Raw genomic sequence first — 26156 nt, 5'->3', positions numbered from 1 at the left:
GCTCACCTTGTCTGCTGCTGCAGCAAACCAGCAGCACATACCTGCATTTAGGACACCGGAACATTCTCTGTCTCTTCACTTCTCTCTGTACCTCTCTCAATCTGTGTCTCTATAAACTTTTTTATGTGTCTAGATTAAGGTGTCACTGTTAAAATAGCAGATATGCCTGTCATAGTGTTTTATTCCAGCGTGAGCGGCTCCGTGGAGGTACAGTATACAGTCTTACTTGTTTTATTCTTTTACTTGCTGCCATTCTATTAATACATATTGTTGACATTAAATAAAATATCATAAGCCACGTTGAATTTAGCTCATCATATTCTTTGTGGAACTTGTTGGACAGTATTTATACTTTCTTTCTGTACACAAACAGAAGCTGCTCGTTAGGGAAAGTTAAGAGAATTACATTGCAAGGCAGAACTTGGTTTAAGCGTAGAAATCGAAGGGATAGGCATGAATTTAATTGATTTCTGTTTCCTTCAGATGAGGAAAAATCAGGATAGAATCTTCTCTATCCTGAGCTCCAAGAAGATCCCTTTTAAAGCTGTGGACATTTCTCAGAATTCTGATGACAAGGATTTAATGAGGAAGAGGGCAGGGAACCCGACCGCATTGCCACCTCAAATATGCAACGGGGATGTCTACTGTGGAGTAAGTCTTGCTCAATAACCTGTAAAAGTCATAAGAACATGTCTTGACTATGTAACACCCTCTCAAAACTAAAGGAGTTAAGATTCTGTGTAAATCATTTACACATTAGCTGCATTTATCACATGGAGAAAAAAAAACTGTGGTAGTCTAGGGCGTGGACACTGGGATTAAATAAATATTTACAGTATATTACAACACCCACAGACTTGCACACACATATCCTTGTTGTACCAAATTTGTCATTGACATAATGCAGTTGCTAACCCTTTACCCTAACCTTAACCATCACAACTAAATGCCTAACAATGATCCTTACCCTAAACCTAAGACCAAGACTTAACCCTCAAAGAGCCATTTAACATCAGAAATGCAGACAAAAGTGTGATCGGCTATCCTTTTTTTGGCACACACAGGCATGCTAGCACACACCCAATCACTCCTCCTTCACACACCCACAAACACATACACCAGAGTGCTCCTGGAGCATTTTGACATTGATATCAGCTTTCCATTCAGACTTGGTTGCCACAGAAGAGTTGCTCTTGGCTTAAGAAAGTTGCCGTTTATTCTCACTGTTGAAAAAGACCTTTAAAGAAGCGCATATTCTCATACACTTGAATGCTATGCCCCCATAACATTAATTTTAGCTAGCAACTTGGTCCATACTGAAACTTCTCAACCACTCTTGGATGGACTGACTTACAATTTCATAGTCATTTATTGTCCACAAAGGTTTTATTGAACCCCATTTTTGATGTAGCTCCACCTGGGAGATGACTTGTTCCTTGTTCAAACAGAAATATCTTGATTCCCAAATTATGAATTACAATAACTTTTCAGGTCAAACTTTCAATTTGTCCGATACTATTACGATACAATACGATACGATCCTACTAATACCTGCAAAACTATTGACATTCCCAGCAGCTTCATCTGTATTTTGTTTTTCAGTTCAATTAGCAAATGCAAGCACGATAAAATGTAACTAAGATGGTGGTAAACATTACCTGCTAAACATATGTTAACATTGTCATTGTGAGCAAGTTTGCATGCTGCTATTAGCATAAACGCCTAAGGCACTGCTATGCTGCTATGCTTGAAACAAACTAGTTAGTACAGTATACTCAGTCATCACCACATCTGAAGTTTTTACAGCTGCTCCAAATAGACTTGAAGGCAAGTGAAAAGCTTGCCATCATAGACAGTTGCAAGATAATTGTTCAAATGTGGGATAACAGCGCACACTTTTGGATAATTTTTCCTCAAAGAAAAGAGAGGGATACACCCCCCTCAATTCTAATGTTGGAAAGTTAAGGAGGTAGAGAGTTTTAGATGTTATTTGATCATTTGAGCTTCAGTTGGAGTATACTGACACCTTAACAACTGCCGGACTGAGCAATGGCTGTCAGCTCTGACTTTTCTTTTCTCTTCACAGTCATTGTGATGGTATTTGCATGTGGATTCTGACAAAGGAATAGCACCAACCCACTTAATATAAACTCTGCTGGGCCATTATGAGCCTCAAAATACTGTGCACAAGCTGCTGGAAGATTGTATAACATGTACAGCAGGCACTCTCTATAACATATTAGAAAATACCTAGATAATAACTTTCTCTTTTTCCTTCTCTCTGTCTCTGTGCATCCCCTCCACCCTCACCACCAAATCCCTGACCCCCACCCACTCTTTCTTTCAGGACATGGCAGCGTTTAATGATGCAATTGAAATGGAACAATTAGAGAAGTTTCTCAAGCTCTAAAAGGAATGGTGACCAGCGATGGGACACTCGACCACATCACAGAGTTCACTGCAATATCCACGTATATGGTTAACCAAGCAAAAACTAAATCTATAAAGGCATATATATATATATATATATATCTATAAAGGCATATATATATATATATATTTGATTTGATGATAACAGATGCTTTATTTGCATTTTATAACTAAAGGTAAAAGCTAAAGGAAATGTAAATTTTGCTCACAATGAGGTGTAAGTGCTTTTTCTTCCAGGGAAGGCAAGGAAATCAGGGAAAAGCCTGTACAAATTTTTGGAGTTGCACGACTGAAAAAATCTGTAGAATTAAAATAAAAAAAATTCTTAAAAATTGTTTGATATCTGTCTCTTGCACTTACTGACATGCTGGTTCAAAGAGCATCAATTCTGCATCACACACTTCGATTTGAAAGTGTTACCAAACCTACACACAACAACACTCATGGACCAATCATAGAAGACCCACAGAACCACATATAAACAAAGACTACTGTCCTAACCTTTTGTCAGAGTGCTTGCTAGCAGGCTCTTCATTCACCTACCCTCCTGTGGCACTACAATATTTAGTCATTACTCAGTACTTGGCAAGCACCGTGGCAAAGAGTACTTTACAGTACATAACTACACCGAGTGCATAGATGTTATATTTTAAATCTACACTGATAGATTAAAAAGGTCAGTCTGCTTTTGAGATTTTTATAGCATTGAAAGAATACAGATAGCTATACTCCATGAGACATATACAATTACAAAGGCAGTTTTAAGATAAGATACACTTTTACTGACCCCCAAAGGAGAAATTCAGGTGTTTCGGCAGCATAATATATTTACACAAAATGTCTGTGATATTTCGAAGTAGTCCAGGTATGTTTTGTTCAGTCCAATTCATAGACAGTATCACACTTCCACAAGTCAGTATTTTTTCTGATTTCTGGGCCCTGACAAGATTTTTGCTTTTTCTGTGATTAAACTTGACGACATGGAAACATCAACTCAGAGCAATATCTTGGCACGAAATCGAACTTTTATTTAAAAATAAAAGTGTACGTATTTAATAAAATCCAAACATTGTTCCTCAGAAACATCATCAGCCTACTTCAGGCAACGCACCGGACGCCACCGGGGCCTGGTGGTATAAAAAGTACGTCGCGGGCTTATGACGTCCTCTTTACCCGCTGCCCGAGTGGAGGATAGGGTGCGTTTCTTCAACCACCGGCACAATCTGTGTGATTAATCAAACATCACGGTTTATAAAGTCATCACAGTGGGCTGTTTGGAATGGATAATGACTCTCCTCTCATGTCTGTTCTTTATTGCAGAACTTTAAGTCCACCATCCATCGCAAATCTACAATGGCCGAGGAAGGGTGAGCATGACGCTTCTGTCCGCCATAACATTATTAAATATCATAAATTGCAAACAAGGAGCTACTGCTTTTTTAGACAGCTAGATAGTGGAGTGATGTTTAGTTTTTGTGAAATCCTTTGACCGGTGTAGCGAGGTTTCACAGCCCGGCAAACTTCGTTTTGCATGAGCTAACTCGTTAGCTTAGCCGATGAGCTGCTTAAAAATGATCTTACTGAAGTTAACAGCTCATTGATAACTGCACATGTGCCCGGTATACATTTGGTACTGAAAAAGTGGAGAGCATTCAAACCTCAGGTCAAAATGCTTTGTGTCGTTTCATGTAGACGGAGGCAGCGCAGTTTATTCCCCATCATCTGTCCATTTGATTGTGCCTACATCAGTTTTAGGGAAAACTGTCATTGTAACTCGTATATATGTTACACCTTGTGTATTGTAAATAGAAAACTGCAAGCACTACAAAAATGTAGTAAGCAGGGGACACTGAAAGCTGACAGAGGGTGAAGCAGATCTCTTCATTAATATGGGAAATGTAATTGCTAAAAATGAAGATATGCAAATTTTCTATCACTGATAAGTAGTCGGCTTTTGACAATAAAGCTGACTTTGACTTCAACTTTGACAAGTCAACTTTCTAAGTCTGTTTCTAAGTGTGTTAATGTTTTCTGTTGGAGAATGTCCTAATGCTGAGCAGGTGTAAATGTATTTGGCTGCAGCTTTTGTTTCTTAGTGCGACGTGTTGAGTATGGAGATATTTATACTTGGTTTGAAATGAAAAATAAAACCTGGTTTACTGCTAAGTCTTTGCAGGAAAGCTCAGTTTATTTGGTCATATAAAACTTAATCTGGATTTACATACAATTGCAGAATAAATAGGGAAAATGTCCCCAGAAGACATTCAAGGAGGATCAGAATGAGCAATTTTGGAATTAACAGAACTGATGCCTATCCTGAATTTACCAGTATCAGTATATATAAACAATTTCATGATTGTAAAACACAAGGTGAGGCAAGACAAGAGCTCTCTGGTGTTTGAATGATGACTTAAAATTATTTTGTCGGATACCCCTTCACTCTATCATGAGTGAGATCCCAATTCTGACATGCTGGAAGCTCAATTTGAGTACACTAATTTGTCATGCCCATTTTGGTTAAATACTAAGCATTTTTATTCCCCCTCACCTGTTTTTGATAGCATCGCTGCCGGAGGTGTGATGGATGTCAACACCGCTCTCCCCGAAGTGCTCAAGACCGCACTTATTCATGATGGCCTTGCTCGCGGTATCCGTGAGGCTGCCAAGGCTTTGGATAAGTAAGTTTTAAAAAATGATTTTACTTGATCAATGTTTCATCCTTAGTAGGTGGGTGTATCGCTGATGATATCTTGGCTCCCTCTACTGAACTCTATGTGGAAGCCTGCCATTGTTACCCAATTTTTGTATGAGATGTGCCTCCAGTTTTTTGGGGGATTTTTTTCTCAACACCTAAACGGTGCATAGTCTCATTGTTACTCATCTGTCCCTTGCAGGCGTCAGGCCCATCTCTGCGTCCTTGCAGCCAACTGTGACGAGCCCATGTACGTCAAGCTGGTGGAGGCCCTCTGCGCCGAGCATCAGATCAACCTGATCAAGGTAATGAGCTTGCTGACAATCAGATCTTTCCTCAGACATGAAGACTTCTGTTAATATATTGTACTATTTCAGATATGTCTTGTGTACTGGCAGTGGAGTTGAAGGTAGCATGTTGTCATGTACTGCTGTATCACTGATGATAATTTGGCTCCCTCTACTGAATACTGTGAGGAGATTGCCACTGTTACCCAATTTCTGTCTGAGATGCAGCCAACAGTACCTATATTGCTGCTGTTTCACTTCACTGCTTAGGGATCACTTAAACTGAATCTGAGACCATTTTTACTAAGGGTCAATGCACACCAGTGACCCTGTTTATCAGGAGTAATTAGCAGAATTGCACTTATGTTAACATAGTTCAACATACATTCTATTAAAAGTATGCATGGTGTGTTTATTTTCCAAGGTTACCAACATTTTCATTGCATTTAATGACAGTAGATAAATGACAAAATACGCCGGTAACGTAATTTCAGGTTGACGACAACAAGAAGCTCGGTGAGTGGGTTGGTCTGTGCAAGATCGACCGTGAGGGCAAACCCCGCAAGGTGGTGGGCTGCAGCTGTGTCGTGGTCAAGGTAAACAATGCTCTGTTTTTGGGGTTTTCTGTGTGCTTGGATGTTTATCAAGTCAAATATGGACGACAATGGGAAGTTGATTACACTTATTCTGATCATGACTCCAGACTAGCTCTGCCAGTCAAGTGCAGGTGCTGTGCCTTGTGCCATGCAGCTGTTGTTGATTACTCCTGGCTAAATGACAGCCAGGGTACGAGCCCCTTCATCTACCTGTGGTGTCTGGGGTCCCTAAGAATGGCTACACACCATAACGTGGCAGCATTAATAGGCCATCCTGTGATATATTTCTTAAACTCTGCTGTGCAGCTGTTTGCTTGAGTCTGTCTGACAAAGTTTTGGGACAATGACGCACGAGACATCCAGAAAACATCCACTAAATTTTAATGGTTCCACCATAAAAACATGCGGTCTACGTGGTACTGACACAGTGTGCAACGATAACATAAGGGGAACAGAGTCTTTAGAGTGAGCTGGTCAAGTCAGAAGTGTCATTTAAAGCAGTCTGACGCTAAATTAGAGTCGATGCCATATTAGATTTTACACTCGAATGTCTAATTAACGTAAATAAAGTTTCGTTAACCAAGATGTAACCAAAATATTTACTATCCACAGGACTATGGCAAGGAGTCTCAAGCCAAGGATGTGATTGAGGAATACTTCAAAGCCAAGAAATGAGATGTCAATAAAAATTGAAAATGGAGCTTTTGTCTCAGTTGTTCCTTTATGCCTTTTGGATATTGACCTGACCACAAGGAAAATAAAGTGAGTGCTGTAATTGACAGTGACTGCAAAATCATGGTCTGCTGTGATATGAAACTATTTTAGCTTGTTCGCAAAACTTAAATTTGTAGACAATAGCTAGTAAATGGAATGGAAAGAAGCTTAGCATGAATCAAATTGTAAAAGTAAATGACAGACATTTGCCGATGAGATGGTTTGAGTTCAAATTGCAAAGGTCATAATCTTGGGATGTTTTCACAACATTACTACTAGAATTCTGTCTTGGTATTTCTGATATATAAAATGCGTGCTTTACCATTAACAAAAAAACGCACCGTATTCAGTATAATGCAGCAGTGTATTGTCCAGTTTTTGTTGGCTGAAGTTTTATCAGTTCCAAATTTCATTAGGGAAGACAAGATGCATAGGTCATTTGGATAAGGTTTCTCCTTTATATCTACATACATAGACATTTGTAAATAAAGAAAAGACATTCAAACACATTAAGGCACAACACATCATGACGCACATCCTCAGTTTCTCAAAAAGAAGGAAAAAAAAAATACAAAAATCCAAAGGAAAAAAAAAACAAGACCCCAAAACATTAAATTTCCTTTCCTTGACAAAAACATCCACCACTGCCCTTTAAGTTTATTGTTAATAATTTACACAAGTTTCTGCCACAGACTGCATTGTTGTGTTAGGATTATACCACCAGGAAGAAAACACTTAAAGCAGCTGTCATCCCTGCACCCATCATGCTGCCTGCATAGAGAAGTCCTTATTGTTTGAGGATAGTTTAGCCCAGGTGACCCACATTAGTCCTGATACTAGCCTGGGTGCTCCAGAACAAACCAAACATCAAGGAGTTGCCCAAAGAAGCATCTTCCCAGGCCAGGCCTGGAGGTCTTCAGCCTACATAGGGCTTCAGTCTGCTACAGCTGCATGGACAGGGTCTTCACAAAGGTCTGTCCCCAGATTCAGGGACAAGGGGTGGGGGGGGCTGAGCCGGGATGCGCTGGATAGTTGAGCCATCTCTTAACCCCACTGTCCTTTTTCTTTACTTCCTTTCACCCTTCTTTTCTTCTTAAGACCGTTCAGAGTTTGTAAATCCAGATGTTCAAAAAAACAAGACGAAAAGGAAAAAAAAATCACAAAAACAGTTGCAGTGTGTTGTGTTTGTTCTTAAATAGTTATACAAAAGGGGGGGGGGGGGGGGGGGCTGCCTGGCTGACCATGTCCATGGTAACATTGCTTGAGTCCATATTGCTATAATAGTTACAGGTACTCAAACTCCAGTGCTTGGTGTAATGCCAGCAGGTCAGAGTGACTGGATATCCTCCAGAAAGGCATGTTGTGCTGTGGAGTGAGCACACACAGGTCATTAAAACCCAGCAGCACTATAGTTCAAATATTTGATGCACACCCCCACCTCGCGTCATGCAAGCTACACTACAGTAGCTTGTAGCTGCTTGCTTTGCAAAAGCACTGCAACAAAATCCATGCAGTCCTATGGCTTAAAGGAACAGCTCGCCATTTTGGGAAATGTGCTCGTCTGCTTTCGTGCTTTCGGTTAACGCTCAACAAGAAAGCGAATAAGCATATTTCACAAAATGCTAAACTATTCCTTTAACAACCCCAGCACCCAGCATTATGAACGAAACCCAAAGCTGGAGAAGAAATAGGATTTACATTCACACTTAAAGTCCTAGTCCTACAAATTAGAGTATATCACTACTTGGAATCTGTTTTTCTCCCACATAAACCACAGCATCAGTGAAAAATAAGACTCCACACACCACTGGATTACAACCAGCATTATTGTTCCAAACAAATGAGATTGTTCAAAGCTTAACCACTATGTACATTTGGGCAGCCATTCATTTTTGGTGTCAAAACAGACAATAATCAAATTGAGTGTAAAAATATATAATGCAAATGAGTTAATTTCATTTTGATCATTAGCAGGAGGTGAGCCACATTCAGGTGAAAATGTACAACTTTAGCCAAGCTTCAATCTCGAAAATTTTCACTCTTGTAATCAAGTCTCCTGTCACTCCATAAAAAAAGCAACAGAAAAAAGGTAAATAACCAACACAAAACCACTAGAGCAAAGAAAGGCAGGCTTCGTCCAATCAGCGCTCACACTGTGTGGAGTAGGCGGGGTCACGGTGAGGTTGCGGGTCCATTACCTTTTTGGCCGCCTGCTCCTCTTCCACACCGTCCCCAATTACAACATACACTACTTTCCTGCCAAACCTTTGCATTATGCGTTCAAAGCAACTCTCTTTTCCTGCAAAAAACAAATAAAAAAGGGGAGGAAGGAGGGTCACAAGGTCAGAGGGGTCAAAGTTCAGAAGTTGTTTGTTTACCTGGCTGGCTGCATGCTCTTCATCCTTCCCATCGCCAATCACAACATATGTAATGTTAGTGCCAAAGCGGGAGACTATACGCTCAAAACAGCTCTCTTTGCCTGGAGACAAACAAATGGCTTTCACAGGTTTTTCCTTTGTTGTTTAGATGGAAATAAAACACAGGAAGAGGCAGAACTGTGTGCATCAGGGGTGAAGTGAGGGATGAGAGGAGACACACACACATAAAACATAAAACAGTTTCCCCATAACAGATTGATCTGTCTGATTACTGCTGACCCTTATGCTGTGCACCCCCAGAGGTACTTCAGTTCAGATAAATATAATCAATCTGGTTGTCACGACAACGCAAAGATGTAGTTGTGAGGGACGTTGAGAAGTTGCACCCCATATTAACCTTTGCTTTTTTTTCCTTGTACAAATATACATGATAATTGCATTTAAAGCAATTCCATGTGTAATGTATCCAGGAGTCTAAGGGTTATGGCATCTGACCCCATACACTTGTGCACACTTCTTGTGTCTTAAATCTCAGCTGGTTGTCATGGTTACCACATTGCCACGTCCATTTGAATCAAGGCACTGTGAGGTTGAATTGGGTGTAACATAAGCTCAGAAACACACACTCACACACACACACACCCTTGGCTTGAGTTTTCTTTCCTGAATGTTTTTGCCCCCCCCCCCCCCCCCCCCCCACACACACACACACACACACACACACACCCCAAGTTGTTTTGTTTCCTGTGTTCAAATCAATGCACGGTTGAAAATAATTTAATGCTGGCCACAGCTGCGGTAACCGGCTGAGGTTCAGGCTAATAAGAGTCCATTCACGCTGTGGGCGTTTGGCCTTGAAGATCCCACGAGTGCCAGAGTTGGTCAAGGCCAGATCAGGATCATGTGAGGTGAGGACAGATATAATATTGTTTAGGTTTCAGTGTGAGCTGAAAGAATAAGTCTGGGCTTAAAAAAGGCGTACTCAGTCGAAACGGTTTTAACTCCTAAGCGCTACAAACTGCAGTATTTCTACATTGCCATTTCCTACCTGAGGTACTGTACAGTAGCCACATCAGAAATCAAACTTAGTTAAATTAAAATAGCGTGAAGCAGGTGATGCAAGTGGCAGGTGCAAGTTCATTAGGAAAAGTGAAGTTAGCATTAATCCTTGTAATTTTCTGTGCTCACTCACAAACTTAATCTCTCACCTTAGATTAAAATATCACATTTCAATGATAAACTGTCACTTTTTGGTTGTCAGTTTTAAGCCATCAAAGTTCTCTATTTAATGTGGAACTTGTCAACAAATAACAGTAAAGTTAATCAAAGGAGTAACAGTTTGTATGAATGGGGAAAAGGAAGTACTGGTGAAGAGAAGCATGTACTATGGCACCCAGTGTGTAGTTATTACAGAATAATAATAATTAAAGCCATTTTATTCAGTAATCAAAATTTAAAAAGTAGACTGCATACTTCATATTTGAGAGTGGTTGAGGGTAACTGTGGCCAAAGCGTAACCAGTAGGATCTGTTTTCCTTTCACAGAGATTTAATGTGCATTGAGTTCATTTGGACTTTTTTCCCTCTCTCTCTCTCATACACATACGCCCACACAAAAAAAGTATAAAATAAAGCACATTGTAACTCAAACATTCCCAACCAACCGTTCGGTGAACCTGAGCCCTACTAAAGCCAAAAGTTTAATATCATAACAGGGAACAGGATATCAGTCACAGATGGAGCAGATGAAGAAACATCAAAAATAATGCATAACCAACAAAATACATGTGACTTTTGAACTGTTAGTCATAATATTATATATATTCTCTGTCTCATTAGTGTCTTTATTTACCACTGTTCCACATTATACGATATTATTGCCATCTGTGTTTGATTATTGGTTGAGAATTTATGGAATGTGTGCGTGGTTTTGTGTTTATGTCTTACCTATTTTTGTCGCACTGTAAATATTCTCGATAGGGAAAACAGATCCCAGACTATATAAGAGAACTTTAGCCAGCGCTGGTATGAGCTGCGTTGTGGTCACCAACACATTTACACAGTTACTCCTGTGGGACAGAGACGAAAAGAGAGGACAGACCGTGTTACGTAAAGATGAGTGAAAGGATGGATGAATGGATCACAAATGGCTAGTGCTGTCTGATACTGAGTATGGATTAAGTCCCACCCATCTTGACCTTATTAATTAATGGATAAGAGAGAGACAGAGCAGTTTCACAGTTCCTGTGAGTGAAGGAATAAATACAACATAAACAGGCACCTGGAGCTGATGATGGACAGGGACTTGAGCGCGTGGGTGAGCCAGGAGTCAGTCAGAGCCTCGACCTCTGCTCTGAGCTGCAGCCAGGCGTCTCTTTTAGCAGGACCCAACAGGCCTAAAACACAGCACAGATTTACTTAATCCTCAGAGCAACGCTGGTCACACATAGAAGGGGAAAAAGGAGGACAGGTCAGGACATTATCAAGAACTATGTCCTGACCTGTCCAATCAACATTGTGTAAGCTACAGGCTAAGTCCAGTTATTTAATTTCTATATGTAGACTTTGTGACGTGAGCCTTAAAGAGATATTTGATCCTGCTGGTGTGATAGAAAATACTACAGCCAGCATGTGATGAAGGTTTAGTTTAGTCACATAGTTAAATTGTGTTTAACACTTTAATTGATTTTTAAATTTTAAATAAACCCCATTGACAGGGGCCTCAGTGGAGAGTGTTAATGCAAAATGTATTTTTAATTTTGCCACAAAGCTGGTCAAATTAAATTAGTATCATTTTTCTTTCATAAGCTTTTACTGATCGAATCCTGTAAGATATAAAACAGCAACGTGCTTTATTGTTATTCTAAAGATTACCGACCCTGACTTTACTGCTTCAACTGAACAGAAACTCATATTCTCAGCACTTTCTCTCTATATCACCCTCTAAATAGCCACGGTATCCAGTAAACTCCCCGTCTGATTGGCTTACCCCCCACATTGTTTTTGTACGTGCTATACAACTCTTTGACCCGTCGGTAGCGGAAGGCCAGTTTCCTCATCCAGTCGACCCCGCCGCGGACACCCGTAGCCAGGCACAGGTTGGCGCTGGTTGCAGCTGCATGGAAGCCATCAGTTGCAAAACTGTAAGTACTGTCAATAATAATGATATGTTTTATTTGAAAAATCTGCTCTGGTAGAACAAAAAGATCAAATGGTTATTTTTATTATTCAGTTTGATAAACATAACTACTCATATGTATTTGTAAGAATGCATTTCACTTCTACCTCTAACGGGTTAAATATATACATTTGAATGTTTTTTTTTTAATAAATCATTGATCAAATGAATATATTACTGACTTTAACAAATGACAAATAAAACTTTTTAGTACTAAGTAATAAATACTGAACAAATACTGTAATTTGTGAATTCTCACCTTAAGTCCTGGCCATTGTCATCTGATGATACATCATCAATATGTACCTGATCACATTCCTGCGTAAAACACAGACACAAGTTACACAATAACAACTGTATTAATCCATTTACCATAAACAATTGTAATAAAACACTTACCTAAAATTGAAATATACACATGCAGTAAGTGGGGTGTCACCTCACTTTACACCACTAGAGGACAGTAGCAGTATTTCATTGAATGACAGTGTGGTCTCATGAAACTTGTACTTAATGTTGTGCTTTGAGCTAAATTGAAAAACAAGCACTCAAGAAAACCTCCACGTGTGTGTATGCATAGTTTTGGAAGTGTGTTAGCTGATATCTGTCTTTCACCTCCAGGTCATTAAAGAATAAGTGTGTGTCGGCCAAGTTGAAGATCATCTCTTCCATCCTCAGACCCAGTGTCACCGCCATGGGAGGGTCCTAACCAAAGAATAAGAAAACATCATCATGACATCACCATGACAACCAGTTATTAATATCCTTCAGTCCCAAAAACCATTTCAGGTTTTACACACCTCCTATTTCTTCCCAATTCACACCCCTGTGCCTTCCCACCCTCACTTGCAGAGTTGGTATGCTCTACTCATCACAGCAGATGTTGACAGACAGGTTGCACTTGTTCTGTTCCATCAACATTCCTCGTGCTTGGTAGGGGGTTGTGTTTGTGGGGGGTGAGAGGAAGAGTGCATGTCTTCATTTGTGTGTATTGCAGGGAGGTAGGTATCCTCAAAGGGAGGCGCTCAGAGTGTATGTGGTATGTGAATGGTTTGCGTGTGTATGTGTGTGTGTGTGTGAGAGAGAGAGAGAGAGAGAGAGAGCGCGTGCGCGCTTGGGAGAATGCAGCCCGTTCTGCCAGCCCGGGGCTCAGCTGCAAAAACCATCATCTGTGATAGGTCAGCGAGGGTCGACAGCTTGCCGGGCGATTCGCTGACATCGTCAGACGACCAGAATAGAAAGAAACTAACAGGAAGGAGAGTGAAAGTGAGTGAGCCAGGCACACAGACACAGACAGAGAGAGAGATGATCGGCATTCCTGAGTGCGAGAAAGTGGAAAAAAAGAGTGTGAATGTTCCATAAAGTTGAAAGATGTAAAGTGTGTGCGGTTCTCTAAAAGTTAACAGCTGCAAACAGTGATGGCAGCAATTCCTGTCAGTCACACAGACAAGAGGCACTTAGGTTTGTCTCTCAGGTAATGATTGCATTGGCTGTCAGCCAAAGGAGAGTTGTGGATGTTCATGTTTGTCAAAAAAGTTCAATTAATCACAGAGAATTGGAAACATTACTTTTGGCCTGGCAAGGGTCATCTGAAACAATTCCTCTCTCCACCTCGGCTGTTATCGTTCGAGCTCTGGAAACTCAACACTTCATGATGATGTGAACATTATCCCTGGTTATAATAACTCCTTTAGGGAGTGAGACGGGTGTGTGTCTGTGTGAAAAAAATATGTCAATATGTGTGTTAGTGAAAAGTGAAACACCATTTAGGAGAGACATATCCTCAGATATCCTCCTCGTGGTTTCTATGTCAACAGAGTAAACAGTATTCTGGGAGAGGTGTGAACAGACACAGCTGCCACTATCTTTCTTGAGGACTACAGCAGCAAATGAGGTGAAAAAATGTTTTCTTACAAACATCATAAGGCAAAAATTCTGTCACATATCTTTTTTCATGCTAATGCTTGGTCAGTTGACATGGGTTCATGCAGGTGTAGATGAGCTGGGGTTTTTTCCATTACTATTAAAGATTTTGGGTCAGCTGTTTGTACGTGATGTAATTTAATGCAGTCTGGTGTTTGTAATGAATGCAAGATGAAATGCACGTGCGGAAAGAACACAGACATAAAGTAATCAGGTTAAACTATTTGTAAAGTACAATTTTTCTTTTGATACAGCTGATTGTAATGCCAATCTGTTTGTGCCTGTTTCTTCTGACTGAGCTGTTTATAAGGAGCATTTTAATTCTGTTTGGACTTTTAAACCAATTATAACCAGAATATCAGGCTCCATGTAAATGTACCTAGTGCCAGCACGTGACTTGTGGTACCATCATTTGGTATTCTGTATTTCTCCACTGTAAAAACAAAGCAGACCAAGCTAAATTAACCACAAGGCTGCATGTGTTCTCTCTCTCAAACACACACACACACGCACACACACACACACACACAGACACAGTGATTTACAACTCACCAGGGTCTTTCTTATACCCATTAAAATCCAATTGCCAAAACATTAAATTCCACAACTGCAGAGCAACTAGGAAGTGCATCAGTGCCCACAAACCCTATCTGTAAAACGCCTAGGTTCCTATGGTTCTGTGCAAATCTGGCTCCAAATGATGTGTGTGCTGTGCCAGCTTTTGTTTGACTGCCAAACCAAGATGTCAGAACGAACTCGGGATGCAAAGCCCGTGCAGGCAGGCTGGTGGCTATGCCGGTGCCCACAGGAAACGACATCACCCAATAAAAAAAAAAATCTGTAGCCTTGGCCACATAGGATGATCCCAGATCAGAGCCAAGAACTATTAAAATAAAGGGAACTATAAACAGTGTAGCTGTTATGTGAGAAGGTGAGACCACCAAATAAGTTCACAGTGAAGTTTGAAATAAACATCAGCTCAGGTAAGAAATTAGTATGTTAAACTCTGACTTGATTAATGTAAACATGAACCAATTGTTAATGGCTTTCTTAGTAGGTAGTGCATTTTAAGACTCATTAAGTTTATTATGTATGTGGTCATCATCATAAATTGACCATAACATTCCTGAAGTAGTTGATGTAATGTTAGTAGTATACCAAAGAAAATGAAGTTTCAATAGTGTGCTCATTGCGTGTTGGGTTTTATAAAAGACTTCACAACAGTAAAATTTGCAGATAAAACAAGTCTTCTTTAAACAAGGGTGTGAGTTTGGTTTCAGATGTGGGGTAAACTGGAAATTGTGCTTTCATAATAATGATTATGTGATCACACATAATAATTATATTCTGTTCCATGTAAACTCCTGTGATATTATTAGTAGACTCTATTTAAAATCATATTTAGTTTCATCGGTGGATAATATTGGACTGGCATCTTTATTAAACTGAACTATTTTTAATGGTATAAATTTGACTGATGTTCAGTTGTAGCACATTTTTTAGAGGAATATTTAGTTTTTAGAGTTTTTTTTTTTTAAATCTCAAAAACATTAAATAGTGTATGCAGATCTTCTTCTTTTTGTCAGGCCACTTACAACTCCAACAACCTCCACCACTATGTAACCTGTGAGACAAAACCTGGGGCAAAAAAAGTCCCTAGAGGTTTTACTGCAGGAGTACTTGTATGGCTTATTGCTGTGAGCTCACGCTAATCATTGAAGGCGAAACCAATATCATACATATTATCAACTCCTCCCTTGTCTTGTTTAAATTCTGGCAGCTGGACAGTCAGAGTATACTGTTTAAAGACATTTTAGTAAGTAAATTAAACTGAAACTGTAAAAGTTTCCAGTGGAAATTATGCTTTTGACTCCAAGTGGTCTCCTGGGCCAGTCAGTAACAGGAAGATTTAGCATCTCTCTGAGCTTCAATGGAGCAGCAGTTACAGCCTTTTAGGATTTGAAAAGCGGATGCTTCAGTTATAAACCCACAATTTCACCGTTTGTGGTAAGACTGGAGCACAATATGGAGTTTCATCACCCTTCATTTCTTTCAGTATTATGCCATTGTTGTCCCAGGGGCAATCTGGGATTCCACATTTGGCAGGAAGAAAGAAGATGGATGATAGACTGACAGCTTACGTATATTATAGGGACATAGTGATGAACTTACCTTGCCATATTTCTGTGCATAGGAGCCAGTAAGCAGAGAATGGAAGACAATGATTGTCTCGTCCAGATCCCACACAAATACCCTCTGGAGAGCAAAAAAAACAAACAGTAAGACATTAAGAGATGCTTTTTTTAAAAAGAAATGTTACGCCCATATGTGCATGCAGGCTCAAATAGACAGTAACATGGGTGGTCCTTCTCTCTATCAGCTGGTCCTCTTTTATATTTTGAGACTTCATTGAGGAGAGAGGATGAAGATGAAAGGGAATACCACATATCCACTGAGACTTGAACAGAACAGTCAGTCACTAATATAAGTGCTCTGTCACTGGGTGTTTTTTGGTCCCTTACCTCCAGGTCACTATCAGGGGGTGGGGAAGGGTTGTTCTTGCGGCCCCTGCCCCGGGACTTAGACCCCCCACTCCGGCAGGCTCGGTCATCCAGCTCTTTGATGGGTGTTGAGGGGCTCTGCACTGTGTCAAAGTCCCCTGAAAGTGAAGGCAAACATCGACAGGACGTTAAAAAAAAAAACAACAATATTTAAAAGTTACAAATGATCAAATGTCTGTCTCATACTGCACAAGCAATCACATACTACAGTATAGTCACTGCATTAAAGTAACAGTAATGATGTGGTTTGAGCTGATCCCACAGGTGCTCTGGAGTTGTATCCACTTCAGGAAAAGCAATAACTCAGACATTGTACAGTAATAAGCCATCTTGTCAGGTTTAATAATTCAAGGTAATTGGCATGATGGATCAACTTAAAGACGACCAAGAAACCTAAACAAAAGTACTGTTGGTTTTCTGAGTGATTCACATGCACATATAAAGATTTTTAGGAGGGGGAATGAGGAGATGTGCAATAAAAAAAAAAAAAAAGTTAGGTAATTTGATGCTTCTTGCAAAGATACCGTACCTACAAAATCCTGTAGGAGCATACATGAGCACACACACATTCTTGCGCATACACACACCCTCCTAATGCCATATGCTCCCACTGCTGTGTGGTAACTAGAACCAGACTCTAAGCTTCAGCTCTCATATTGTTATGTCTCAATCAGGGAAAGAGGGAGAGGAGAGAGAGATAGATAGAGAGAGAGAGATATGGGGAGGGGGTGGGTGGATTAAGACACAAAAAGACACAGAGAGCATGTGAGCAACCAAAAGAAAAAGATACTAACTGTAAAAAAAAAAAAAAAAAAAAAAGTGAGAAAGGCAGCGAGAGGGAAAGTGCCAGTGACAGGAAGAACGATAAGCTCCTTTAATCAGGCTTCCTGAATTCCAGCCAAGATAAACCAAAGAAAAATGTGAAAAAAAGAAACAGAAAAATATGAATATGTAGCCGCATTTCTGCACATGTGGGTGCACTTTGGCTCTTTCTTATTTAGTCTTCTCTTCTCTTTCTCTTACTTGTCTATAAAAGTGCAATATTTAACATAACTTCACTCTAATAACACTCTCTGAGGCTAATGTAAACACATGCTGATTCTCCAATTAGCGAGCGTGATGCCAGGTAACTATGGCTACAGTCTGAAGTTACTTCCTGTGCTTCATCATAGGCTGAAATAGGGTTTTGAACTCAGTTACCTAAACTGTGGTATTTTTCTACTGGAAACAAGATTACTGAGCCACAATCAAGGAGCGGTGAAAAATCTGACATTTTGTTTGCATATTTATGAAGTTAGAACTGCGGTGGAGTGTCGGAAATTTGACTGTTTCGTTCGGAGCGGTGTGTTTCTTTTTAGCACAAACCTGGGTGAAGTTCAGCAGCCTGTCCGGTGATGGCGGGGGTGGGATCTTGCAGCTGGTAGGCCGCTGTGGAGCCTGTGCCATCCACGCTGTTGGAGGTCATATATGTCCCGTAAGTGGAGGCGGAATAATACTGGGCATACTGGTTTTGGCCAAATGTTGTATATGAGGGATAATCCTGCAGGGAAGAACACGGATTATGAGCACACAAAAGATACAGAGCAAAGACCAGGGACACAAAGAAGGAAGGAAACAGGAAAATTGAGATGTTAAACTGCTGGAAAGGTTCAAACTGACTTTTGAAGACAGATTTTACAAGTGTCCCCCCTCATTTCTCTAATCTTTTATCCCCTCCACTCTGTATTTTATATCTCTGAAACAATTAAAGCCTTGTGTTGCTGCTTTTTACTGACCTAGTGGAGATGGGCGCTTTTATGAGTCAGCTCTCTAAACCTGTCACTACGTCCATCTCTACAAGTCCTTATAAAATGGAGCACACCACATGAATGCACACTCACACACATACACGCACAGTTGGTGTGTAGTCAGCCATGTGTGTATGCAAGCCTGCATATTCACATACACTGTATACATACAGACTTGCTTTTAATCAGTCCCTCTCTTGGTTTCTGTCTCATGCTTGCTTTCTCGTTCTCTGTTAAACTCATACACTTATACACACACACACACACACACACACACACCATATTCCCCTTAATCCACCCACACGGGCCAAACCTTAACTTTCTTCCTGTAAACAGCCACATCTATCATAGTGGGACATTAAAATCCCCCTTTAAGCATTTTACTACCACAATACAATTCATCATATAGACACAGAAATATTCAGAACAAAACTCTCTTTCACAAAGACTAATTTTCTGTTTCTCTCCTAAGTTTTTTCCTATAAAAAGGTCACAGTGTAATTAGGTTTTATTTCTTAAAGCTGCTCCGAATGAGAAAAGTTGTGTGGGAGCGTGACTGTAAAACCACTTCTGGTCTCAAATGCTATCGCAACTGCTCCATACAAAATCCTCATCTTTTGTTTGAGCTGGCGTAATGAGGAAAATGACGTTCACTTGACCACTCAGACCAAACATGTGGCTCGGTTGATCTGCTCTGGCAAGAACTCTCTTGGGAAACGAGCTTTTGTATAGGCCTGGGAAAGTGAATTCTAAAGGTTTAAGCTGATGGACAAGCCTGCATGCATGCACACAGACACACACACAAGTATAGACACACATGTACCTGCTGTGTGGCAGTGTAGTTGGCTGGGTTGGACACTGAGTTGTTGGTGGCGTAGAGGCCTGATGAAGGAGTGAAACTGGAACCTGGAGAGCAAAAAGATAAATAAATAAAGAGAGGAATAAGGCAGACACCAGAGAGAGTGTGTGTCCCAGCACATTAAACAGTATTTTCCTCATTTTTCAGCATCAGAAGAATGCAGGTGAATGAGGTGACAAGTGAAGCAGGGACCTCTTTGCTGTTTTATTGGATGCTTTGTTTACCAACCTGGCATCTGATAGGGTGAATATGCAGTCTGTCCAGGTTGGGGCGTGGTGAAGCCGGGGCTGTAGCTGAGGCCTGTCTGCAGAGGAGACTGACTCTGGGCCAGACCGCTCTCTGTCTTGATGCCTGGCAGCATCAGGTCTACAACAAGACAGAAACATTAAATATTTATCATATAAAATCTGAATATTTTACAGCGTTGCAAGCTGCAAACGGCAGAAAACTGGAATACAAACACAATCACAGTGCATTGTGGGCTATCATCAGTGATTAAATATATTTCCTTTATTTTGACTGTATCACATTTTTTGTTTTGTGTTTTGGCTTCAAAAGTTCTCACTGGGGTTGTGCTTTTAAAGGTTTAAACAGCTCCTTGAGTATCACTCAGAGTACTTGTTTACAATGTTTAATACAATCTTTTTTCTTCAGTAGTTTAACTGGCGAAGGTTACTTTGCTACAGTTTATATCACATCCATCAGGCTTAGTCAGTGTGTTTTGTTTTGTTGACGTCAGAAACTGGAAAATTATGTTGCCAGTTACAACAGTCAATCAGCAAACAAGTGTAATCTGTTTTTAATTTATTTGGGGGTAGGGGGTAGGGGTCGGTGTGGGCTCTATCTTGAATTTACTCCATGTATTGCTTGTTCTGTGTGGGATGTAGTAAATTATATCATGAACATTGTGTACAAACTGTCATGTCATTTTTTTTAAACGCGCTTTGGCATTTCGTTCTTCTCTCTATCTCCCACAGCTCGCTTCCTCTCACTGACACAAAAAGAAAGAAAAAAAACATGCATCACACACACTTGCCCAATCATCCAGACCACTCTCCTGGGCAAGTGTGTGTGACTGTATCTAGAGGAAAAGAGGCTGGAGAGAGTGAAAGAAGTGAAGCGCTAAAGTGAGTTTATACGTGTTGAGTTTGGAAACGGTGATAGAAGATGGAGGTGGATGAATTGGTTCCGGTTTGTGTACCTCAAGGAAGGCGATGAACAAACAATGTGTCACATCCAGCTCCTGAGTCAGGTCCTGTTTGTCTGTGTGTTCCTCAATACCAGCTTAATTAGTTTCCTGTTTTACTTTGAAATTACTAACCCCTTTGTCTTTTTTGTAGATTCACTTCCTGTCCTCCTTTGTTTCCCGCTTCAGTGATTACCTGTGTGAGGGTTGAGTTAGGCCTAGAGGCCTAGTTCAGGTTTGTAACTCCACCCAGGAATGGGTGGGGATAGATATGCCTGCCTTTAAAAAGCCAGGTGAGAGTGCAGCACTTCCTTTGTCTGAGGCCTCCTGCTAGCTGTGCTTTGGTGTGTGTACAGATCTTTGTAGTCCTGTGAGCTTGTAGGCTGTGGATGCTCAAGAGGTATGCTGTGGCTAAGTTAAACTTAGCTCTTTCCCTGTGCTCCTTAGTAATATGTGTTTGCATCTGACAGGAAGACTGAGGAGTGCACCTGGTTGAGCTTTGACCACAGAACCAGACAGAGCCAGGGGATTCCATGGTAGGCCCCCCCACATCCTTAAGTATGTAACTTATTTAAAGGTAGTGTAGTGGCGCTATGTCCTATATATGTATGAACACATTTTTTTTAATAGTGCTTGTCACCTTTACAGGCCCAGATCCAGACTGCTGCTTTGCCTGAGTGGTTCTTTTATTCATCGAATGTCTCTGCTTCACTTGTTTTTATTCTCTATATAAGCCTTGTCTTAATCATTTTATTTGTTTGTTTTAGCAGAACCAACTGATTTTACATTGTTTTTATTTTTTAGGTAGAGGGCCAGTCTGTGGGGGATTGTTTAGCTGGGTACACATTTCTGCATGCTGTGTGGTAATATAAATGGTGGTGGTCACATAGGCATGTTTGAACTTTGTTGTGTAGTGCAGTGCTTAAAACCTTGCAGTGACTGAATTATCTCCTAGTGGGCACCTGGTGAGCACATGGTGTAAGTATTAGCTGAACACAATAGGATCTCCCCACAGCGAGGACTCTACCTTTGTTTTAAGCTTTTATTATAGTGGTTGGTTGGTGCTATTTAGGCTATTTCCTTTTTTTTAAATCTTGTAGAATAAAAGCTATCAATTGTACTACCTGAGTGTTTTTGTTCTTTTAGGCCTCTTAGCCCTCACTCCTCCTGTTTTAATCATCTTGATTTAAATAAACTAATTGTTTTTAATCCATGTCTGCTGCTCTTCCTTTGAACTGTTGTATTATTTGTGTCACCAGTCAGTAGTAGTTAGTTATATTGCCTTGAGGTTTATGATTTTAATTCCTCAGGCCTCTCTACATTCTGAGTTGGGTCACACCTGTCTCTCCCCTAATGTGTTGCACCTGTGTCTTATTGTTTCCCTGCCTCCTAGGGTATTTAAGTCTTAGTCTCCCCTTTGTTCTCTGCTAGATTGTCTTTGTCTGTATAGTCAAGCGTTCCACTATTAGTTCCTTGTGTTTCTCCCTGTGTTATTTGACCTGGTTTGTCTTCTTTACGGTTTTTCCCTTTGCCTTACGATTTTGATACCTCTGCCTGATTTTGGACTGGCTTTCTGTGTACTGACCCTGTTTGGATTGAAGACCAGCTCTTTGCCTCTTATTCCTGTGTACTCGAGTCATGCATTTGAGTCCCTTTCTGAGCCCTCACCTCTTTGTCACAATGGTTATCTGCAAAAAATGCAGCAACACCATTGCCACAAAAGGTAGTGGTACAACAGATTGAATATGTCCACATCTTCCTTTGATACATACAGTCACACCAGTGTGATGATTCTCATGGTCCCTGAAACATGTCTGGATTAAAATACTCTTTATATTCATTAATTGTTTCCATTGGAACAATTTTAAACTTGCATGCAAAAAGTTGGGAAATCACAACACAGTTAATTTTAGCAAAGTCCTATGTAGTGAAACCAGGCAATCACACCCATAGAATTTTAACAGCTGTTAAATGAAAATAAATGACATGATGTAGGCCTTTGTACTGTAGCCTAGTCCTGTAGAGCTCAAGCTCAAGACCCTTAACAAAAACAGAACTCAAGGCAACAAAAAAGTGCATTCAGCAAGAATCCTTGAGAGAGACAATTCAAAACAAACATGGTTACGAACCACACTGCAGAACAATAGCAGCCACATCAGCGTGAGCGTGGTTTGTGTGTGCGATTTTACAGTTTTATGTTTTTAGGTGGTGTCAACATTGACTGCAATCAGTGGAGGAAACAAACATCTATTTACATAGATGTGACCTCAAGAAGCATCTATACTTCATGAGGTGTTTGTGCGCCCTTATTTGTATGAATATGTATAATGAATATAATTTTTGCATGCATGTTTAAAATTGTTCCAATAGAAGCCACTGATGAACATAAACAGGAATGTTTTAATGCAGACCTATGATGAACTAATATATGAGAGACAGAAAATCCAAAAAATTTAGGACCTGGAAGTTCTGCAAGAAAAAAAAATATTTGAACAATTAATCTTTTAAAAAAATGTTTTAAATACTTTTTTTCAATTGACTTATTGTTTTGGGTCGATTTTTGTTTTTCTTTGCCACAAGACCTGTAGCTCTGTTGCAGTAAATTGTATTAAAATACCAGTTCCTTTACTTCAGTAAGGCAACTACTGTATGTCACTGTGTGTCTTTGTATATGTGTTTGTTTATACCATAAGTGGACAGTCCGTAGGCCTGCCCTGTCTGGGAGTAAGCAGTGTAGACGGTTGACTGCTGCATGCTGCTGAACTGGGGCTGACCAGCGTACGTCGGCATGGGAGGGGCTGCAGGCGTGGAGAGGATGTGAGGGTAGGGCCTGGAAAAGGAGGGGAAAGAGACACAGCAGAGACATATAGACAGGTGAAGTAGGTACTACGCAGATTATAGCATACAGAAGATCATTTAATGTGTAAATGGGTGAACTCTGAATATAGATAGCTGCATAGAAAAACATATGCTGATAAGGATTCTTGGAAAGCAGTCTCTGTTGTATAAAAATCCAGACTTACTTTGAAGGGTACAGGGGAGGAGAGTACTGATGGGCTGAACGAGGGCTGTACCCGCTGCTGGTGATTACTAAAAACAGCACGATAATCAAAAACAACAAGGCAAAAACAGGTTACGGATGGTGTCAACTCAAATCTTCTGTTTTCTTTCACATCAACAAAACCACTCCTGAACAGCACAATTCAAGGCCTCCGGCTTGTTGGAGCTGAAATGCTGTTCCAGTAAACATAATTTGAATCATTTTGAGTGGAGGGGAGCCAAGTTCTCCCTCTTTAGAGAGCACTGTAGTCCATGAAACCCTTACAGTGGGCCTCATAGTAAAACACAATGTCTGTTTGTGGTCATTGAGATGTCAGAGCTCAATACTGACAAACGCCCTGCTGCTTCTATACCCTCACTGTGTGTTGCTAATGGTTTTGAGTATCGCTGTGTGTGTTTGTGTGTGTATGTCTTGCAGTGTAAAGGAGCACAGGGGTTGTGTGTGAGTCTAAAAAAAAAACAAAAAACGACAAGTGTAAAATTGTGTCTCCTGCTCTCTCATCCCTCTGCCAGCCTTTGATGACGCAATCCAAGGACAGGCAATACTTCACGGGATTAAAGCTTTCAGCAGAGCTACTACTGAGCCGAAATGGATGATGCCGTTTGTGTGCGTGTGTTTGTGGGACTTTTGTGAGTCTGAGAAAACAGAGCGAGAAAAAGCTGAGACTAGAAGGCTGTTACATTTAAATTTCTGTGTCTATCCAGCAAAGAAATTCCATTGTGTGCACTTCTGTCCACAAATGTGTGTGTGTGTGTTACCTGAGCCTGCGTATGTGTCCAGTGCTGTGTCGCCTGTTGTAGTGACTGTATCGCTGTTGTTCATAGGCTCTGTTTTCACTTAAGGAAGAGGGAAAGGATCAGTGTTAGGAGAGGCCAGTAAGGAAGTATCATCACACACACATACACACACACACACACACACACACACACACACAAAGAAAGCCTTATTGAGTAAAGAGCAGAAAACTACCATGCAGTTCCAGTATGGGTGCAAATGTGCAGGGTTCCCACTATAACTGATATAAAATCCCACAGTTTTCAAAAGACTTTCTGTAACCAAATCAAAACTCCACCACAACCTTAAGGTTTTATTTCTACTTGTTTTTTTAATGTCACTTTTTAGCTCAGGAAAAAAGATGACAACCGTAAAATGCACTGATTAAGATCTAGAAAATATTATTGTACAAGGTAACCCTTTGGTAAAATCCCCTGGTATTTGCTTACTTCCCCAGTTAATCCATCAAATTCATAAATGTGTTGACTGGTGGGAAACCTGCAAATATATAATAACTTCATACACTTTGTGATAAATTCACAATGTGATCCAAAGAGAACACTGCACAGCAAATGAAAGTCACAGCAATTCTGGCACAAACACATCAGGGAGCAGCCTAAACTGTAGAAACCCATCTCTTTTGTATTTAAGCTAATATGACTTTCGGCCTGGGATTCACACACATGCACCTCTGTACCATAGTCCTTGGAGCCTGGGGCAGGGGGCGGGCTGCTGCAGCCCAACAGCCAATCAGCCGTGTTTAGAACGGTCATATTTTCACCTAAAAGGGTGCAAGGTGGGAAGGTGGTGAGGATACGACACACTGAGAACCACGCCAGTCTCAGGTATATGCCACATGGTAATCATTTTAAAAGGTAGACATTTGTATTGTAAGACATATTTTTAAAAGGAATACTATTGGGAAATACAGTTCTTTGCTTTTTTGCTGAAAGTTGAACGTGAAGGCTCAAATGCTAAATATGAAGCTAGAGTCAGGAGTTTAACTTGAATAATCCAAAGTGAAACATTTGTGTACCAGCACCCCTGAAATGGAAATTTTTATTCTGGAACTCCACTAGTGTAGCTTTACATAGGAACATCCAACATTGTAACATATTTATGACAGAAAATAACGTACATAACAGACATAGTGTGTTATTTCACGAGGTTAGAATTGCTGGTAGGCTGATTTTGTTTTGACAGAGCTAGGCTAGCTGTTTCCCTTTGTTTCCAATCTTTATGCTAAGCTTAGCTAACCGATATTCTGTCAGTAGCTTCACAGTTAAACCTGTAATAACTGATTTTTGACCACTTGGGGACAATAGAAACAATCTGTAAACACAACCAAGGCAGCCTAGTTACAAATCCTGTTTTGCACTCCACCAGCTCCTGAGGGAAGTACCTGGCTGTTTAGCAGTTAAATGCTTCACTATGTTCAACAGCTAGTCGCTAACTTCTTCTGTCTTTCGTTTGGTGCTGGACAGCTGCATGATGTGGCCAAAAACTATGCTGACGGAGTGGTGAGGGTGAACCAAAACAGGAAAATTGAGGGCCAGAAAACCAAAACGCTCGTTGCAGCTGCAGAGTCTGGTGATAGTCATCTGTTGGTTACTAACTACAAGTGACACCTTTAGCATATGAGTGATCATAATCCATTGACACTGAAAATAAAAATATTAATTATAGCCACTTTAGCAAACAGATAAGAATGTCATATCAATCTTCTCATCT

At 40.4% G+C, this 26156-nt stretch overlaps 3 protein-coding genes and 3 non-coding genes across 10 annotated transcripts in view; 5 read left to right on the top strand and 1 right to left on the bottom strand.

Moving 5' to 3' along the window:
• The first annotated feature begins 2 nt into the window (after nt 1-2).
• On the top strand, nt 3-14928 carry zgc:153284 (uncharacterized protein LOC751696 homolog). Of its 3 annotated transcripts, XR_005896437.1 has the most exons (5): nt 3-207; nt 484-651; nt 2348-2526; nt 9612-9616; nt 14916-14928. XR_005896437.1 is itself a non-coding variant. In XM_041063859.1 (3 exons), the coding sequence occupies exons 1-3, from the start codon at nt 163-165 to the stop codon at nt 2408-2410; spliced, it is 276 nt and encodes a 91-aa protein (XP_040919793.1). In that variant the 5' UTR covers nt 3-162; the 3' UTR covers nt 2411-2762. The 3 variants fall into 3 exon arrangements, 1 of the variants encoding a protein (XP_040919793.1); XR_005896438.1 differs by lacking the exons at nt 9612-9616; nt 14916-14928 and adding an exon at nt 2545-2762 and having other exon boundaries at nt 2348-2514; XM_041063859.1 differs by lacking the exons at nt 9612-9616; nt 14916-14928 and having other exon boundaries at nt 2348-2762.
• rps12 (ribosomal protein S12) lies at nt 3564-6705 on the top strand. The gene is made up of 6 exons (XM_041063857.1): nt 3564-3626; nt 3751-3797; nt 4992-5108; nt 5325-5427; nt 5904-6005; nt 6618-6705. The coding sequence occupies exons 1-6, from the start codon at nt 3588-3590 to the stop codon at nt 6678-6680; spliced, it is 471 nt and encodes a 156-aa protein (XP_040919791.1). The 5' UTR covers nt 3564-3587; the 3' UTR covers nt 6681-6705.
• On the top strand, nt 4827-4903 carry LOC121200133. The gene has a single exon (XR_005896501.1). It is a non-coding gene; the product is annotated as a small nucleolar RNA SNORD101 (small nucleolar RNA).
• Nucleotides 5163-5246, top strand: LOC121200137. The gene has a single exon (XR_005896505.1). It is a non-coding gene; the product is annotated as a small nucleolar RNA SNORD100 (small nucleolar RNA).
• Nucleotides 5554-5636, top strand: LOC121200136. The gene has a single exon (XR_005896504.1). It is a non-coding gene; the product is annotated as a small nucleolar RNA SNORD100 (small nucleolar RNA).
• The window catches only part of eya4 (EYA transcriptional coactivator and phosphatase 4), a 44526-nt gene continuing 25545 nt past the window's right edge, over nt 7176-26156 (bottom strand). For 2 of the 3 annotated variants that reach the window (XM_041063854.1, XM_041063856.1), the window contains 16 exons: nt 25123-25206; nt 24410-24487; nt 23614-23680; nt 23278-23420; nt 19633-19770; nt 19369-19451; nt 18124-18298; nt 16720-16856; nt 16370-16453; nt 12890-12979; nt 12534-12592; nt 12086-12246; nt 11378-11492; nt 11044-11165; nt 8918-9018; nt 7176-8084 (listed from right to left, as the gene is read on the bottom strand). In XM_041063854.1, coding sequence (XP_040919788.1) covers nt 8004-8084; nt 8918-9018; nt 11044-11165; nt 11378-11492; nt 12086-12246; nt 12534-12592; nt 12890-12979; nt 16370-16453; nt 16720-16856; nt 18124-18298; nt 19369-19451; nt 19633-19770; nt 23278-23420; nt 23614-23680; nt 24410-24487; nt 25123-25206 — 1718 coding nt within the window. In that variant the 3' untranslated portion in view covers nt 7176-8003. The remainder of the gene's footprint in view (nt 8085-8917; nt 9019-11043; nt 11166-11377; nt 11493-12085; nt 12247-12533; nt 12593-12889; nt 12980-16369; nt 16454-16719; nt 16857-18123; nt 18299-19368; nt 19452-19632; nt 19771-23277; nt 23421-23613; nt 23681-24409; nt 24488-25122; nt 25207-26156) is intronic. The other variant, XM_041063855.1, reaches the window with a different exon arrangement.

This window comes from Toxotes jaculatrix, chromosome 19 (assembly GCF_017976425.1).
Source record: "Toxotes jaculatrix isolate fToxJac2 chromosome 19, fToxJac2.pri, whole genome shotgun sequence".
Lineage (NCBI taxonomy): Eukaryota > Metazoa > Chordata > Actinopteri > Toxotidae > Toxotes > Toxotes jaculatrix.
Note: the sequence above shows the minus strand (reverse complement) of the source record. Positions and strands in the feature narration are given on the sequence as shown.